General features: G+C 39.5%; 1 protein-coding gene across 1 annotated transcript in view; it reads left to right on the top strand.

The window, feature by feature from the left end:
* Nucleotides 1-18,254, top strand: part of cdh19 (cadherin 19, type 2) — a 187,679-nt gene that overhangs the window by 83,059 nt on the left and 86,366 nt on the right. Inside the window, exons 6-9 of the mRNA XM_057323413.1 lie at nucleotides 6,659-6,826; nucleotides 7,149-7,336; nucleotides 15,683-15,936; nucleotides 17,408-17,544. Coding sequence (XP_057179396.1) covers nucleotides 6,659-6,826; nucleotides 7,149-7,336; nucleotides 15,683-15,936; nucleotides 17,408-17,544 — 747 coding nt within the window. The remainder of the gene's footprint in view (nucleotides 1-6,658; nucleotides 6,827-7,148; nucleotides 7,337-15,682; nucleotides 15,937-17,407; nucleotides 17,545-18,254) is intronic.

Here is an 18,254-nt window from a genome sequence, read left to right as displayed (position 1 = left end):
TGGGTATAAAAAATTAAGAATTACAATACAATAAACATAAGATAAAGAGAGTAAAGTATGTAAAAGTGTGTATGTAAATATGTACAAGTAAAAAATAAGAATAGACTATTGTAGTACAAGTTATGTGCTATATACAGCATAATGAAATATAATTTACAGAAAAAGTTATAAAAAATAGAGTGTATTATCTGCAGAATAGAATTAATATTGCACTTAATTATTATTGCACAGAATTATTATTGCACGGTGGGTTAAAAACATTTAACTGTTCAAGAGGTAGATGGCATGAGGGAAGAAGCTATTTTTGTGTCTGGTTGTTTTGGTGCTCAGTGCTCTGTAGCGCCGACCAGATGGCAGCATTGTGAAGAGATAATGGCTTGGATTTGAGAGGTCCAGGGTGATTTTCTGAGCCCTTTTCCTCACTCTGAATGTATACAGTTCTTGGAGGGTGGGCAGGGGAGCACCAATGATCTTCTCAGCAGTCCGAACCGTCCTCTGTAGTCTTCTGATGTCTGACTTTGTGGCTGAGCCAAACCAAACAGAGGACAGACTCTATGACTGCTGAGTAAAACTGTTTTAATAGAGTTTGTGGTAGGTTGAGCTTATTCAGCTGATGTAAGAAGTACAACCTCTGCTGGGCTTAGCAATGGAGCCAATGTGATTGTCCCACTTCAATTTCTGAGAGATGGTGGTGCCCAGGAACCTGAATGACTCCACTGCTGCCACAGTGCTGTTCATGATGGTGAGAGGTGGGAGTGGAGGGGGGTTTCTCCTGAAGTCCACAATCATCTCCACTGTTTTAAGCATGTTCAGCTCCAAGTTGTTATGACTGCACCAGACAGCCAGCTGCTCAACATCTTGTCTGTACGCAGACTCATCACCATCCTGGATGAGGCCAATGAGTGTGGTGTCGTCTACGAACTTCAGAAGTCTGACAGAAGGGTCCTGGGCAGTGCAGTCATTGGTGTACAGGGAGAAGAGCAGTGGGTGATGTGGTAGAAGTCGATCTTGAAGTTCAAAGAATCTCTCAGACAAAGAAGGTTCAGGTGTCAAGGAGTTAACTTTATTTGATCAGGCCAAACAAAGTGAGATGTCCCCAGTCATCTGAAAACTTAGTGTTTTCCAGCCTGTAGTTATAGTGAAACTTAGGAAAGGAGGTGCTTTCCTAAACCAATCAGGAAATTCCCTTTACCTTTTATTTTTTATTATCCAATCATTCTCGTCTGCCACTATTATTTTCTAGGCAACAAGGTTTGTATCTAATAGTGGAATGTCGACCTTTACTTGGTTTTTAAAAATAAGTTTTCCAGTTGGTACCAGTTTTCAGGCCACAAAGTGAACAACATGTTCAACCTTCTGAACTTTATCTAGGTCAGGCCTTAAACAGATCCAAAGACATCACTGAATTTTATATTGCTGAAATCTGGTCTATACTTGGTTAAAACGATTAAAAATATACTTATATGTTCAAACAACACTCAATCAATGCTTAAGTATACTGATTATGTCATTAAATCATTAAATCATCTTCATATATTCACTTGTATAATAGTTATTGGTCTGATTATTAACACATCTATGGTAATATCATTCCTATGAATACTTCTTATAAGTGGGATGTACAACAGAGCCCAAAAGTGCATATATGCACAAAATAATTCACTTGTATAATAGTTATTGGTCTGATTATTAACACATCTATGGTAATATCATTCCTATGAATACTTCTTAATAGTGGGATGTACAACAGAGCCCAAAAGTGCACATATGCACAAAATGACACAAAATGAACCAGTATTATGCACAATACCAGTATTATGCACAATATGGGGAGAGAACGCACACCTGGGGGGCGCCAGTGTTGATTGTGCGGGTGCTGGATGTGAGTTTCCCCATTTTCACCAACTGTTGCCTGTCTGTCAGAAAGCTGGTGATCCACTAACAGTGAGAGCCAGGAACAGATAGCTGGGTTAACTTTGTCTGGAGCAGTGATGGGACGATGGTGTTGAAAGAGGAGCTGATGTCCACAAACAGGATCCTCACATAGGTCCCTGGTCTATCCAGATGTTTCAGGACAAAATGCAGCCCCATGTTAACTGCATCCTCAACAGACCTGTTTGCTTAGTCTACAGGCAAACTGCAGGGGGTCCAGAAAGGGTTCTGTGATGTCCTTCAGATAAGCCAGTACCAGTCTCTCGAATGACTTCATGACCACAGATGTGAGATCGATGGGTCTGTAGTCATTCAGTCCTGTGCTTTACACAGCTCCAGTGATCTTTTGAAGATCTGTGAGAAGATGAAGGCCAGTTGAATAGCACAGCTTTTAAGACAGGCTGGGGAGATACCATCTGGGCCTGGCGCTTTTCTTGTCTTTTGTTTCCTAAAGACTCGGCACACATCCTCTTCACTGATCTGATGTGCAGGAGGTGAGGTGACTAAAGGTGATAGGTGTTGTGTAGAGAGAATGTCAGAACTGGTGTGAAGTGTAAAGTTAGCATTTTCAAATCTGCAGTAAAAGTCATTCAGATCATTGACCAAGTGTTGATTGCTTGCAAAATTGGGGGATGGTGGCTTGTAGTTAGTGATGTCTTTCAGGCCTTTCCACACAGACGCAGTGCCGTTGGCTGAAAACCGGTTTTCCAACTTTTTAGAGTAGTTTCTCTTAGCCACTGTTGGACTTTAAAGGCAGTCCTGCATGTTCAAAAATTTGCAAGAGACGTTTCTCCAAAATTAAGCAGAAGTTTTATTATCAGATGTAAAAAGGTAACAAAGCTCTTTGGGTTGTCAGACGACCTCTGAAAAACCAACCACCACAAATATTCAAATACACCCCTATTTATAAAGTATGTGACGTCGCTCGTATCTTCTGACTCCTCCTCTGCCTTTTAAGGAGTGCTGCTCCGTTTCCACCAATCACCGTGAAGTCCTTTTTCTTAGTTCCTGTAAAATAACATTTCAAAACGTATATCCTGTGGTCAATCGCCAGTCCTTAGGAATGTTCTCCCTCCCCCAAGGAGTGGTCTCCTAAAAACAGTTTATTGTGGCCGGACAACACACCAACATTCTTAACATTCTTTTAGTAAAAAGAAAACACTTAATCATCTAATGTTTTTAATTATATAGCGTTGTTTCTTAATCCTATGATTCATTAAAACACATCACAACTCATGATTATACTTAGAACATATGCAATGGATTGATTCATAACATTTATTTTTCTTTGTGACTCTTTATATGTGTGTGTGTTTATCTAGATAATTTACGACTCCAACCCCCAAAGTTCTCTGTTTTCTTTGTTTGCCCCAGTACTTTCCACTGAGTGAAATAGAAAGCACATGACCAAAACACACAGCTTAATGAAACAAATGAAAGAAAACACTTATTGATTATATTGATATTTAAATCATACTTTTATCTAAAAAATATTCCCACACCACTCTGATCTCCTTTGTCAATGTGTACAAGACTTTTTCCCCTTTTCTGTAGGCATCCTCATTGGTTTGGCGAGTCTGTCTGAGTTTTGCTGAGAACCATGGTTTATCATTGTTGTATTTTAAGGAAGTCCTAGTAGGAATGCCCAAATCCTCACAGAAACTGATGCATGATGTTACAGTCTCTGTGAGCTCGTCCAGATCGGTGGTAGCACCTTCAAAAACACTGAAGATGCTGAAGGACGTAACATTGACATCAAACGAAACCTTAAATGGGGCAGTTGTGGCCTAATGGTTAGAGAGTCGGACTTGTGACCAGAAGGTTGCCGGTTCGATTCCCAGGGCCGGTGGGTAAGCAAGGCACCTTACCCCTGCTTGCTCCCCGGGCGCTGCAGTGATAGCTGCCCACTGCTCCGGGTGTACGTGTGTTCACGACTTGCTGTGCGTTTGTTCACTAATCTCTGGATGGGTTAAATGCAGAGGTCACATTTCGGGTATGGGTCACCATATCTGACTAATAGGTCACTTTCACTTCACTTAAATTGACATCAAAAAACGGGTAAAAAAATGCAAATCAGACTGACATCAAAAACTTGATGTCCATTTAACACCAAACTTTTACGTCAAAAGTGTGTGAATGAAACAGTATGTGTCATCATTGCCAAATTGTGGTCACAAATGTTTGGTGACACCACCATCTAGTGGTCAAGAGTTACAAGTACTTATATTGTCTTCTAAGTGCTTTTACTTGTCTTTAGATCTGCTTTTCAAAAACTCATTATCAGAAATGTCCACATATATGTCCTTTTGTGCCTTGTTGGGCTTGGCCCTGACCCTGTAATTACTGCTCGCAGGTTTATTTTGTTATTTCTTCTTTTGCGTTTAATACATTAATTATGTGAGTGTTGATACATCAAGCAGGACTCTATTTTTACAAAGCGAATGTTATTTTGTATTTTTCAATATAATGTGTATTCAAGACAATGCTATGATCCATTAAGTTGCTTCGTTGCTGCCATCTTGAGTCTCAAATGCACATACCATAAAAAGCAAAACAGCATTTAATGTTTAAATTAAATTAAAATTAAACAAGAATGTCGAGACTTTCTTCACACACAGCTCACATGCAGCATGGGAAACTTTTAACTAATTTGATTATGTTTTAGTCTATTTTTTAATTCATTCCTTTTGATTAATGCAGAATCATTTACATCAGCATTATGGTGCATCATAGAAACATTTCAGAAAACATGCAAAATATAGATCATTTTAGACGTTTGGAGCATTGGGATCAGTAGACGAGGGCTTAATAACCTTATTTTTTTGAAAACCAAGATTTATTTAATTGTTTTGCCTGTAGCTCATTGCCGTATGTATTTCAACTAAGTTTACTGACATGTTATGTTCTCTCTTGCCAGGCTTGGCGGGGAGAGGGGGGGTTTGGGAACAGGGCAGGCTAAGCCCCCCAAACTCCTCCTTCCCAGCTAACAAAAGTTTGTTATAAGAATGTTCCTTGGAGGTTTTTCATGCTTTTGATAACGTTTTAAAAACATTCAAAGTGTCTTTGAAGAACGTTCCCAGATAACAAGTCACCATGTGGCATGTCACCGGTGATCAGTGTTGGCTTGAGTTGGGCTCTTGTCCCTTGATTTTCACAGGTTATATTTTTTGGTATGTTGTAACGGTCTGTTTTTAAAGTTCATGTGCTATGGCAATGAGAAGCTAATTAAATTGAGTTGGTTGGTGGTCATTGAAACCATAGTAATGTTGTTTGATTTACTGATTAAGAGTGTATGAATCTCAACAATGGTGACAATCAACAAAATAAAACTCCATGCTGCAATGCATGCTGGGTAACATCATAGTACAAAACGTATTCATGATTACCAGCATGAATTGCAGTTGAAGAAGCGCAGAGTGGTGCAGTGGTAGTTTTCAACGTTGGAAAAGAGTATTGCACGATGATACATCTGTGATAAAAAAACGTGGCACACAGCAATAATACTAGCAACCTTTTTAAACATTTATAAACAACACACCCGAAACTTTTAAAGAGGCTGAACAAAAACAATCAAGCAGACCAGTCTTCCTCTGCCCAATCTCCCTATGTACGGCAAAAGACGTTACGGGAGAGTTTCCAGGGAGGCAAAACTTATCCAGGTACAAAGAGCACAGTCATTAGTTACACACTCTCTCTGTTGTTACCATTAGACAAATAAGAATAAATATAGTTTGTACAACAAAAACACTGGTCCAAGAGCGCATCTGGTACTTCAAAACAGGGCTACTACAAAAACTATGGGTGCTCGAGAAAGGGGGATAACACATTTTTAAAAGTGCATTCATCCAAAAAAATGCGAAGATATTCCACATCCAGGCACTCACATAGATATTTTGATATTTAAAACACCTTTATTTACAGGGCTACTTAATAAAACACGTTGGTGTTTTTAGCAAGTTGCCCTGTAAATAAAGCAAAAATGAATAAATATAAGTTGTGCTGTGTGCCTGTGTGTCTGCGTGTGCGGGGCCCAAACAAGTGACGAGTTTATTTGCAAAAAGAGATAACTCCATTATCATTATATATTATCTCCATTAAAAAACTCTTCAAGTATAGTAATAATCAGGCATAGGCAGGATTTCAAATACATGTATTTACAATATGTATTTGAAATACAAAATCCTATGTTGTTACTATTTTAACCATCGACATGCACAGGGCCCGTGGGCGGGTTGACACTTAATATTTGTTTTAAGTAATTCACACATTTTGTCACCCTCATGGTGTTCAGTGTTTCCTTGAGTTGGGATCTTGACTATTATTTATTTATTTTTTTGCTTGTTGTTTTCACCATGGGTGTTTGACGCATGATAGTTTTAGCAAAGACAGTTAAGAAAAGGTTTTCTTGTAATGTTGAGTCAATGACGGAGCTCCTCCAATCTTGCCTTGAAGGCCCGGCCACTACACTGCATAATTTAGATCCAATCCTGGTCAAACACACCTCAGCAACCTAATCAAGATTTTTAGAATCAGTAAAACATCCCAGGTAGGTGTGTTTGATCAGAGTTAGAGCTAAACTGTGGATGGCAGTGGCCCTCCAGGACTAGATATAATGAATCCTGCCTTATGATGTCATTTTGCAAAAATGTTAGGGAACAAACATAAAAGTTGTGATGTTCATTTTTAAATGTGAGGTAATTGTTATTATTTCTTGTCTCGGTCACAGGTATAATTGTGACATCATTGCCCAATATGGACAGAGAAGCCAGGGATATGTATCTGGTTATGGTTCAGGTAAAAGATATGCTTGGACTTACTGGAGGCTACAGCGCCACAACCACAGTGACCATCAGCCTGACTGATGTCAATGACAATGGGCCCATGTTCCAGCACAGTAAGCTTGATTGAATAAAGCCACTTGTCTCTAACAGAAAAAGCATAATTCAAGTAGCTATTTTTTCTACACAAACTTTCTGTTTGTGTTTCAGGTTAACTTGACTCCAATTTAATGTATTTTATATAGGATGCATTCTTATGATTAAAAACAGCTAGGCAGAATTAATCACCTACACAATTTCCAAAAACAAGATGGGAGTAGCCTAATTACGATAAGCTTTATTTCAAATCAGTGTTGATGTTGATTGTATGTAATCAAACTCACATCTGTGTTGCAAATGTTATTTACACCATTCCTTATTTTTCTACTTTGTGTCCAGATTTGTACACATTTTCAATATCAGAGTTTGCTCTGGTGGGCACCACAGTGGGCAGAGTAATGGCAGATGATGGGGACATTGGTGTTAATGCAAAGATTAAATACAGTTTAGACGACTTGGAGGAAAGCAGCACCTTCACAATCCAGACAGACCCCAACACTCAAGAGGGAATTATTTTACTGTCTCAGGTAAAACGTAGCATTTTTGATACAGTGTATGCAATCATTTATCATGGATATCAATGACTGCAGAGTGGACTGACTGCCACGTGATTGAACATTAGTAGCCAGGCTTCCATTACAGATTTGCGCCAATTTAAGCAATATTTTCTAAATGTTGATAAAAAAAATATTGCGGAATGACTGTGTTTCCATTAAACAATTTTATGCGATTAAAGTGTATTTTGTTTCTTCTCACGTCATTCTGGCTATACTTATTTTTTGTTCATTATGACAGGTTGCTTACCAACTTTAGTGCATAGAGCAGAATACAAGTGCAGTTGTTATAAAACGTGTTCCTGGTTCCGGTTGATCTAAATAATGCAGCCTAATAATCCCTTCGAGGATTTGTATTATGGAAGTGTTGTGTATGCAAGGTTGAAGAGATGTGTCTTTAATCTAGATTTAAACTGACATTTAAACTGAATAGTCTGCCTCCTGCACACTATTCGGAAGACTTTTGGGTGCTAGGTAGGAAAAGGATCTATCACCTCCACTTGATTTTGAAACTAGGTATTACCAACTGTCCAGAGCCCAAGGAGTGTAGTGAACGTGAGGGACTGTATAATAGTAGGAGCTGACTCAGGTACTGTGGAGCTAAAGCATGTAGGGACTCAAAGGTAGTCCGTAAGATTTTAAGATTTCGCTTAATAGTTCACCTTTGCAATGTTGACAGGACCGGGCTAATATGCTCATACTTTTTTGTTCGTGTAAGAACCTACAGGGCAACCATGCACAGTACATTACAATAATCTAGTCTTGACATCATGAATGCGTGAATTAACTTCGCTGCATTTGATAGTGACGGCAAATGACGAATTTAGATATATTCTTAAAATGGAAAAACGTGGTTTTGAAGGTTTTGTTAACATGGTTTTCAAATGACAGATTACTCAACTCAACTCAACTTTATTTATATAGCGCTTTTTACAATTTTCATTGTTACAAAGCAGCTGTACATGAAACATATTGACTATAAGCAAAACAATTAAAGTTGTACCTGCAAAAACAAGAAAAGGTGAGAACACAGAAGACAGACATACAAAACACTCCACCCACACAATATGCACATGTACTAACACACATACACATTGACACACACACATACATACACACACACAGACACGCACGCACATACAGTGAAAGCAAACATTTAAGATAAAGGAGAGAGAAACACAGGTCAAATATTAAACAGACTATAAATTCCTATATGCAATATTAATTAAGTAAAACTTTAAAATTCTAAAGCAGCAAGATTATAATTTAAGATTATCATTAATAATCTAATAGCATTTGAAATCTTGTAGTGAAGACGTATCAAATCGCCGCGTCCTTCTTTATCCAGCTCTAACATCTCAGCTCTTGTCAGGTCGCCGCTTCCCATTCTCCGCTCTACCATCAGGCCTGGGCATGAACTGCATCCTGCTCACTGTGGTAACCTTGGAACAATGAGACAAGACTGGCTGAGAGTAGAGTACTGTTCTGCACTCTTTGATGCAACAAGTACATCAGTTGTGTTCCTGGTTCCGGTTGATCTAACTAATGCAGCCTAAACCCTCAGAGGATTTATATTATGGAAGTCTAGTGTATGCAAGATTAAAAAGATGCGTCTTTAGTCTAGATTTAAACTGACAGCATGTGTCTGCCTCCCGGACAGTGCAGGGAAGACTATTCCAAAGTTTAGGCGATAGATAGATAGGAAAAGGATCTACCACCTGCACTTGATTTCGAAATTCTAGGTATTACCAACTGACAGAACGCCTGAGAGCATAATGCACATGAAGGACTGTAATACAAGAGGAGTTCACTCAAGTACTGAGGAGCTAAACCATGTAGGACTTTATAGGTAATAAGCAAGATTTTAAAGTTAATGTGATGCTTTATAGGTAATCAGTGCTAGGTTGACAGAACCGGGCTAATATGTTCATACTTTTTTGTACGTGTAAGAACTCGAGCTGCCGCGTTTTGGACCAGTTAGAGTTTTTGTAATAAGCCTGCAGGGCAACCACCTAACAGTGCATTACAGTAATCTAGTCGTGATGTCATGAATGCATGAATTAACTTCAGAATCAGAATCAGAAGAGCTTTATTGCCAAGTGTGCTTGCACACACAAGGAATTTTCTTTTGTGTTGGAAGCTTCTAGTACAGACGTTCAACACAATGACAATATAATACGATTTACAGTCTAAAAGATTCTAAATTGTGCATATATAAAATAAAGAATATTTTACAGAAAATGGGGGAAAATAACATATAAGAGACATTGTACAGGGTAGTATATAGTAGAATAAACATATTAACAGATTGTATGTACACTTGTGCAAATGGATAATTTAGTAAGTAGAGGTAGTGTTATATACATGTATACATAAGATGTAGATATAATAAGGCACTATAGTGCACACTAAAGGAGTAGTGGAAGTGGAATATTGCTCTTAAGGAGCAGTTATCTGTTTAGGAGGGAGATTTCCTGGGGGAAGAAGCTGCTTCTGTGTCTCGAAGTCCTGGTGTTTGGTGCTCTAAAGCGCCGGCCAGAGGGCAGCAGATCAAAAAGTTTGTGTGCTGGGTGTGTGGAGTCAATGATGATTTTTCTTGCCCTGTTTTCCACTCGGGAATCGTACAGGTCCTGAAGTGTGGGCAGAGGAGCACCAATAATTTTCTCAGCACTACGAACTGTCCGTTGTAGTCTTCGTAGGTCTGATTTGGTGGCCGAGCCATACCAAACAGTAATTGAAGTGCACAGAACAGATTCGATGACCACTGAGTAGAACTGGGTCAGTAGCTCCTGTGGTAGGTTGAACTTCCTCAATTGACAGAGGAAGTATAACCTCTGCTGGGCCTTCTTTACAATGGAGTCTATGTGGGACTCCCACTTCAGGTCCTGAGAGATGGTGGAGCCCAGGAACCTGAATGACTCCACAGTATCCACAGTGCTGTCCAGGATGGTGAGGGGAGGAAGTGATGGAGGGTTCCTTCTGAAATCCACTATCATCTCTATTGTCTTGAATGCATTCAGCTCTAGGTTGTTTTGACTACACAAGGCAGCCGGCTGAGCAACCTCCTTTCTGTAAGCAGATTCATCACTGTCTTGAATAAGGCCAATGACTGTGGTGTCATCTGCAAACTTCAGGAGTTTGACAGAAGGGTCTGTAGAGGTGCATTCGTTTGTGTAGAATGAAAATAGCAGTGGAGAAAGAACACATCCTTGAGGAGCTCCGGTGCTGATGGTACATGTGCTGGATTTAAATTTTCCCAACCTCACTAGCTGCTGCCTGTTCGACAGGAAGTTAATAATCCACTGACAGGTAGAGGTTGGCACAGAGAGCTGGGTAAGCTTGGGCAGGAGGAGGTCTGGGATTATGGAGTTGAAGGCCGAGCTGAAGTCTACAAACAGGATCCTGACGTAAGTCCCTGGTCTGTCTAGGTGTTGTAGGATGTAATGCAGTCCCATGTTTACTGCATCGTCCACAGACCTGTTTGCTCGGTAAGCAAACTGGAGGGGATCAAGAAGTGGTCTGGTGATGTCCTTCAGGTGGGCCAGTACAAGTCTCTCAAATGACTTCATGACCACAGATATTAAAGCAACAGGCCTGTAGTCATTAAGTCCAGAGATTTTGGGTTTCTTCTATACAGGGATGATGGTGGAGCGTTTGAAGCATGAAGGGACTTCACACTGCTCCAAAGATCTGTTAAAAATATTAGTGAAGATGGGCGACAGCTGCTCCGCACAGACTTTCAGGCAGGAGGGTGAGACATTGTCTGGGCCTGGTGCTTTTCTGATCTTTTGTTTGCGGAAAAGCTGGCACACATCCTCTTCGCAGATCTTAAGTGCAGGTTGAGTGTCAAGAGGAGGTGTTAATGGTATAGCAGAGATAGGGTCAGGGAGGGTGTGAAGGGTGAGACTCTGCATTTCAAAATGACAATAGAAGTCATTCAGGTCGTCAGCCAGTCGTTGATTACCCACAGACTGAGGGGATGATGGCTTGTAGTTGGTAATGTCTTTCAGGCCTTTCCACACTGATGCAGGGTCGTTGGCTGAAAACTGGTTCTTCAGCTTTTCAGAGTAGCTTCTCTTAGCTGCTCTTATCTCCTTTGTAAGTGTGTTTTTGGCCTGATTATACAAGACTTTGTCCCCACTTCTGTAAGCATCTTCTTTGGCCTGACGAAGCTGTCTCAGTTTCATTGTAAACCACGGTTTGTCATTGTTGTATGTTAAGCGAGTCCTGGTGGGAATACACATGTCCTCACAGAAGCTGATGTAGGATGTCACTGTGTCAGTTAACTCATCCAGATCAGTGGCTGCAGCTTCAAAGACACTCCAATCCATGCAGTCAAAACAGGCTTGTAAGGCCCACTCTGTTTCGCTGCTCCATCTCTTTGCTGTTCTTGCTACAGACTTGGCAGATTTAAGCTTCTGTCTGTAGGTCGGAAGAAGATGAACCAGGCAATGATCAGAGAGACCCAGAGCTGCTCTGGGAACAGAGTGGTATGCATCCCGTATTGCGGTGTAACAGTGATACAGAATGTTGCTGTCTCTGGTGGGGCATGTGATATGCTGCCTGTATTTTGGCAGCTCACGGGAGAGGTTTACTCTGTTAAAGTCCCCAATAATAATAATAAGAGAATCCGGGTGTTGCTGCTCCGTGTCAGTGATGTAATCCGCCAGCTGTTGCAGCGCCGCGCTCGCACAAGCATGTGGAGGAATGTAAACATTCACGAGAATAAACGAGGAAAACTCGCGTGGCGAATAAAAAGGATGCAGTTGATAGAGAACGCTTCTAAGTACGAAAAGCACATCTTCTTCAGTGTTGTTATATCTCTGCACCAACCTTCGTTTATATAAAAACATAATCCACCACCACAAGTCTTCCCTGTTGACTTGGCAATGCGATCCGCTCTGAACAGCTGAAAACCCGGCAGATGTAACGCGCTGTCCGGTATGGTGTCATTGAGCCATGTTTCTGTGAAACACAGCGCAGCGGAGTTGGAAAATCTTTGTTTATCCTGGTGAGTAAGAGTATTTCGTCCGTTTTGTTGGTAAGGGAGCGGACATTCGCCAGGTGTATACTCGGCAGAGGGGTCCTAAATCCGCGTCGTCGAAGTCTGACGAGCGCACCCGCTCGCTTATCCCGCTTGCGTCTTTTAGAGCGTTTGTATAGAGCTGCCGCTCCTCCGAGTAAAATGTCCAGTAAGGTCGAAATTAGGGAAAAGATTGATAGAAGGGCTTTGCTTAATGTTAAGCAATTCATCCCTGGTAAAAGTGATTAAAGAAGAGTAGCTTAAAACAGGAAAAACAAACAAAAAAGACATAAGTACTAGAGCACTCCAAACTGAGGCAGCCATCCGCGGCACCATCTTGATTATTGCTTTATTAAACCACATAATATGAAATATGAAATATGAAATATAAACCAAATATGAAGTAGATTAGATATATTCTTAAGATGGAAAAACGCAATTGTACAGGTGTAGGCGACGTGGCTCTCAAATGACAGACTACTATCGAATAGAACGCCAAGATTCTTATCTGATGACGAGGGTTTTATGGAACATCTGTCAATAGTTAAGCAGCATTCTTGGTTGTTACGAATGGCGGTTTTCGGTCCAATAAGTAACACTTCTGTTTTGTCCGAGTTCAGTAATAAAAAGTTGTTACTCATCCAGTTTTTTATATCGACTATGCATTCCATTATTCGATGGAACTGCTGTGTTTCATGAGGCTTCGAGGAAATATAAAGTTGAGTATCATCAGCATAACAGTGAAAGCTAACTCCGTGTCGCTTTATTATATCTCCTAGAGGTAGCATGTATAATGCGAAGAGCAGAGGCCCTTAGACTGAGCCCTGTGGTACACCGTACTGGACTTGCATTTGCGTGACACCTCATTGTTTATTGCTACAAATTGAAAACGGTGGGATAAATAAGATTTAAACCATTTCAAAGCTATTCCCTTAATGCCGACGTAATGTTCGAGTCTATGTAGGAGTGTGCTGTGGTCAATGGTGTCGAATGCAGCACTAAGGTCTAGCAGAACCAATAACGAGATACAACCTTGGTCAGACGCCAATAGCAGATCATTTGTAACTCTGATCAAAGCAGTCTCTGTACTGTGACATGCTCTAAATCCATACTGGAATTCTTCATTGATGTCATTCCTTTGGAGGAAGGAGCATAATTGAGTTGAAACTACTTTTTCCAGAACTTTAGATATGAAAGGTAGATTCGATATAGTCCTGTAGTTCCCTAGTTCTCTAGGGTCGAGTTGGGTTTTTTTGACAAGGGGCCTTATAACAGCCATCTTATATGCTTTAGGACAGTGTTTCCCAACCCTGGTCCTCGGGGCACACCTTCCAGAATGTTTTAGATCTCTCCCTATATATAACACCTGATTCAACTCATCAATCAGGTGTTTCATATAAGGAGAGAACTAAAACATTCTGGAAGGTGTGCCCCGAGGACCAGGGTTGGGAAACACTGCTTTAGGCACATGTTCTAATGTCAGAGATGAGTTAATAATACTAAGAAGAGGATCAATAAATTCTGGGAGCATCTCTTTCAGTAGATTTGTAGGTATAGGGTCTAGCATGCATGTTGTTGATTTAGATGATCTAATGATTTTATATAGTTCACCATGATCTACGGTAGAAAATAATTGCAAATTCTCCTTAGGGGCGCTGTAGTTAGTTTGTTGAGCGGGTTTCACTTCTGATTGCATTGTTATAATTTTTTCTCTAATATCTTGGATTTTATTTGTGAAGTAGTTCATAAATTCATCACTGTTATTCTGATATCCAGAATCTGAAGTTGCTGATGATTTATTTTTTGTTAATTTAGCCTGTATGTTAAATAAAAACCTAAGGTTGTGCTGGTTTTCTTCTATTAGTGATGAAAAGTAGCCGGATCTAGACGTTTTTAGGGCTTTCCTGTATTTTCGAATATATCCTTCCATGCTGTACGAAATACCTCTAATTTAGTTTTCTTAAAGTTGCGCTCCATTTTTCAGGCCGCTTTCTTTAGAGCCTGAGTGTGTTCATTATACCACAGTGTTGAGCTGCCATTTTTAATCTTCTTTAAACGCAGAGGAGCAACTGTGTCTAGCATTTCCGAGAAGGTGGATTAAAAATTTTAAATGGTAATGTCAAAATCTTCGATGTTATTTCTCATGCTAGCGATTTGAGACAATTCGGGCAGATTATCGAGAAATGCATCTTTGGTAATTGAAGTTATTGTTCTACCATATTTGTAAGAAGGAGTTTGATTTGCAGCCGTAGGCCAGTGAAGCAAACATAATACCAGATAATGGTCTGAAATGTCTTCACTCTGCTGAAAGATTTTAACGTCGTCCACATTTATACCGTAAGACAGTATTAAATCTAAAGTATGATTACGAAGGTGAGTGGGTCCTGACACATGTTAACTAATGCCCATAGAGTTAAAAGTGTCTTTGAAAGCCACTTTTTCAAGTTCAGCTAATCAACTATGTTGTGGTAAATTTACTCAGAGACTTGTTAGAGAGATTTATCGAATCACCATACAAATTTCATTCATTTTAATGGTAGCCTATTGACATCCAGCAACACGAGCGACATTGACTGATGGTGACAGGAAGTGGGAATGTCTAATGACTTGACAAAGTTGAGATTTGCTCAACTTTATGCAAATAATGAGTGACTACCAACATTAGTACAGCAGCGGAGCTCACGTCAGCCATCTCTCATCTGTTACTGCAGGGTTTGTTTACAAGTGTTTCTAGGACAACCAAAGCCAGGAACGCCTTCTAACGACCTCGTAGCGAGAGACTGGCGACACACAGCGACACAGTCGCTGGCGGTCTAAACGCAGCTTAAGTATTAGCATTTTCAAGATCCCTTATTGCAAAGCAAAGCAAATCAAATAGAGGTGACATCTTTTTGTCTCCTGGACTCCTGTTGTTTTGTACAGTTTCCACTTTTCAGACGGCACCTCGTCTGTTACAATTTCTAAGTCAGCACAAAAATCTTCAGCTGCATGCATGTCTCTAACCAACATTAGTAACTTCTTGTTAATTCTTTCTTGTTTTCTAATTAACCTTATCAACTGTTTTGTTTTGGAGACATTTCCCGTTCTTCCGTCTTCTGCATCTTTCCTTCTTCTTCTGTTTTTTAATATCTTTATGTCTTTGCTTCCTTCGCAAACCTTGATTAAACAAATCACTCAGGTTAGTTTTCAAATGCGTTTCTTTTAAATTAATGTGAGACAGCAATTCTTTGCATTGTATCCTTTATCTCCAATACAATAGTCCTCTTTTCTGATAAAGTTTTTTCTCCTCTTTGTAGCAGCTGGACTATGAAAGCAAAAAGCGGTTCGTAATCACCATAGAGGCCATTAATGAAAACGTAGACACTCGTTTCCTAAATGTGCTGGAGTTTCGTGACAGAGCAACACTCAAAATCATTGTGACGAATGTGGATGAGCCGCCCATCTTCTCTGAAATGCTCTACAGATGGAACATTTTGGAAAACACCCCAATTGGCACTGAAGTTGGTACAGTCTGTTCCAGAGACATGGACGCCACCAACAACCCCATAAGGTCAGTTTATTACACAGAGCTGTTCACTTCAAAAAATGGCTCTTTGGTTTAACATGATTCATTCATGTACAGTGATTCCACATGTTTGAGTCATGCGATCTTAACATGAAATTAACATGTAACAAGAACAAACCATTATTGCACAAAAAATTTGTTTGATGCTGTTCACTTTAATGGAACAAATCATTTTCCTTTAACACAATTGTATAGGTTTCTAGCTCAAACCTGCAAAAAAAAGTGAAAGCTCTTTGGTTGAACACGATTCAGTAATGGACAGTGGTTCCACATGTTTGAGTCATGTTTTCTTAACATGAAATTAACATGTAGCAAGAACATGAGTTAAACAAGTAAACTCAACATGAAATTAACATGATACTCTTCTGCCCAACTCTTAAATCAGACAATGTCACAAAAACTCTTTTAAGTAACGCTATAGAACTCAGTATTTTTCCCTTTTGTCGACGCAACCACACGTCACTTACGTGCCTAGACATATTTTGCTGAGTAAGCAAAAGAAGCACTGTATGGGACCACTTCGACTGAAAAGGAAATGAAGTGACTTGCAAAATATGCCATGCAGTATTAAAATACAGCAGTAGTACAAGAACAATGCAATATCACTTGCGAAGCAAACATTCACAAGCATCGGGTCCGTGTAATGAAAGATAGCAAATTTGCCCTCCGTGTTATCAGGGAGAAGTTGCGATGCACAGCGATCTGAGGAGATAACACGGAGAATCAGTTCAATGGTGGTAAAAGACAAGTTGCCCATTAGTGTTGTCTGTGGTGAAGGTTTTGAAGAGCTACTGGGTTATTTTGAGCCCAATTACGAAATCGCATCAAGATCTATTATTACCCGTAGAATCAGATCTGATGCGTGTGTATTTTATTAACCCAAACTTTCCTGACATTTCATGATAAGTCAATCGAAGTGTCAAATGCACTAAAATATGAAACAACAGAAAGTGTTGTTCTTCCCACCTTTAAGACCTAGACCGTCTGGCCAGGAGTTCTATAAAAAACACATTTTTAAAATGATTAATTAATCAGAAAAATCCGTCACACACAGGTCTCTAGTGTAGACTCATACAGACACTGAACAGTGTTAATTTACTCTGTAACTTAATCAATGCATCAAGATGACTCTCGTTAGATGATTTAAATGAGTCAAGCTGTGTGAATGAATCTTTTTCAGTTCAGTTTCTCCTTCATTTTTCACAAAGTGGCCCACAGCTCTTCATTCAGAAATCTCTGGGCCAAATCCGGGCCACAGTCATTTTTCTACTCACAATCAAACAGCGGTGTGTGGACCAGATCTTGTCCGAGGACCCAGCCGTGTATTGGGCCTCAACTGTACTTTGCAGAGACCTTGTTTGTAAATTGTTGAAATGTGCTTGTGAAACATAAAAAGGAAGTTGATTGTATTGTGTTGCTTTCATTCTATAAATTACCATATGTTATCCCTAAACAGATACAGCATTTCACAAAGCAGTGACAGAAGAAAAATGTTCCGAATTAACCCTAGTAATGGGACGGTATATGTGGCTGAGCCTTTGGATCGAGAGACAGCGGCCTGGCACAACCTGACCATCACCGCAAGAGAGATAAGTGAGAACCATCCCTGTATATAAAGTAGAGTATATACAGTAAAACTGAATTTTTTGCAATATAATTGTTGTAAAACAATATAAACATAAATGTTTTGTTTTGTTCATTACAAATCATCAATAATAGTATTACAATGAAATTTTGACTGGAATGTTTTGATGATCTCGTACAAATGGCTGGGCAGTGACAAATATTCTAATTATTATAATTTTATTACTAATAAATGCAGTGTTGGCAAGTGGCTGACTACAAGTACAGACATACAAATGTCTGTTCTGTATGTTGAAAAATCTTGTGTATTGACTGTTGTTAAAATGAAGATGAGCTTTCCTCAACAACTACATTCTTCACCAATATATAATATAGGTAGCAATCTGGAAATGTTATGCGTGAGTTTACTCACATGTTGTTGACCATTTACACTTAAAGCATTTACCTCCACCAGATCTAAAGATCGAATCCATGAAACAAGTTATTTAATACATAAATTTCATCCAAGGAAACATTAGTTTAGCTAAACATTTTTTTTGCATAATAATCGACATCAAGTATAAATCCCTTATCAAAAAGAAGTATACTTCAAGTTAATTTGTTAAGTATACTTAAGTAAGGTTCAAGTATACTTTATGCAGTTAATATCAATGGACTAGTATTATGCTTGAATGTGTACTATTTGAAAACCTATTGGGACTAAATTGGCCCACTTTTTA

The sequence above is a fragment of the Triplophysa rosa genome, linkage group LG23 (genome assembly GCF_024868665.1).
Source record: "Triplophysa rosa linkage group LG23, Trosa_1v2, whole genome shotgun sequence".
Classification (NCBI taxonomy): Eukaryota; Metazoa; Chordata; class Actinopteri; order Cypriniformes; family Nemacheilidae; genus Triplophysa; species Triplophysa rosa.
The sequence above is the reverse complement of the archived record's forward strand: the minus strand, read 5'-3'. Positions and strand labels throughout refer to the sequence as shown.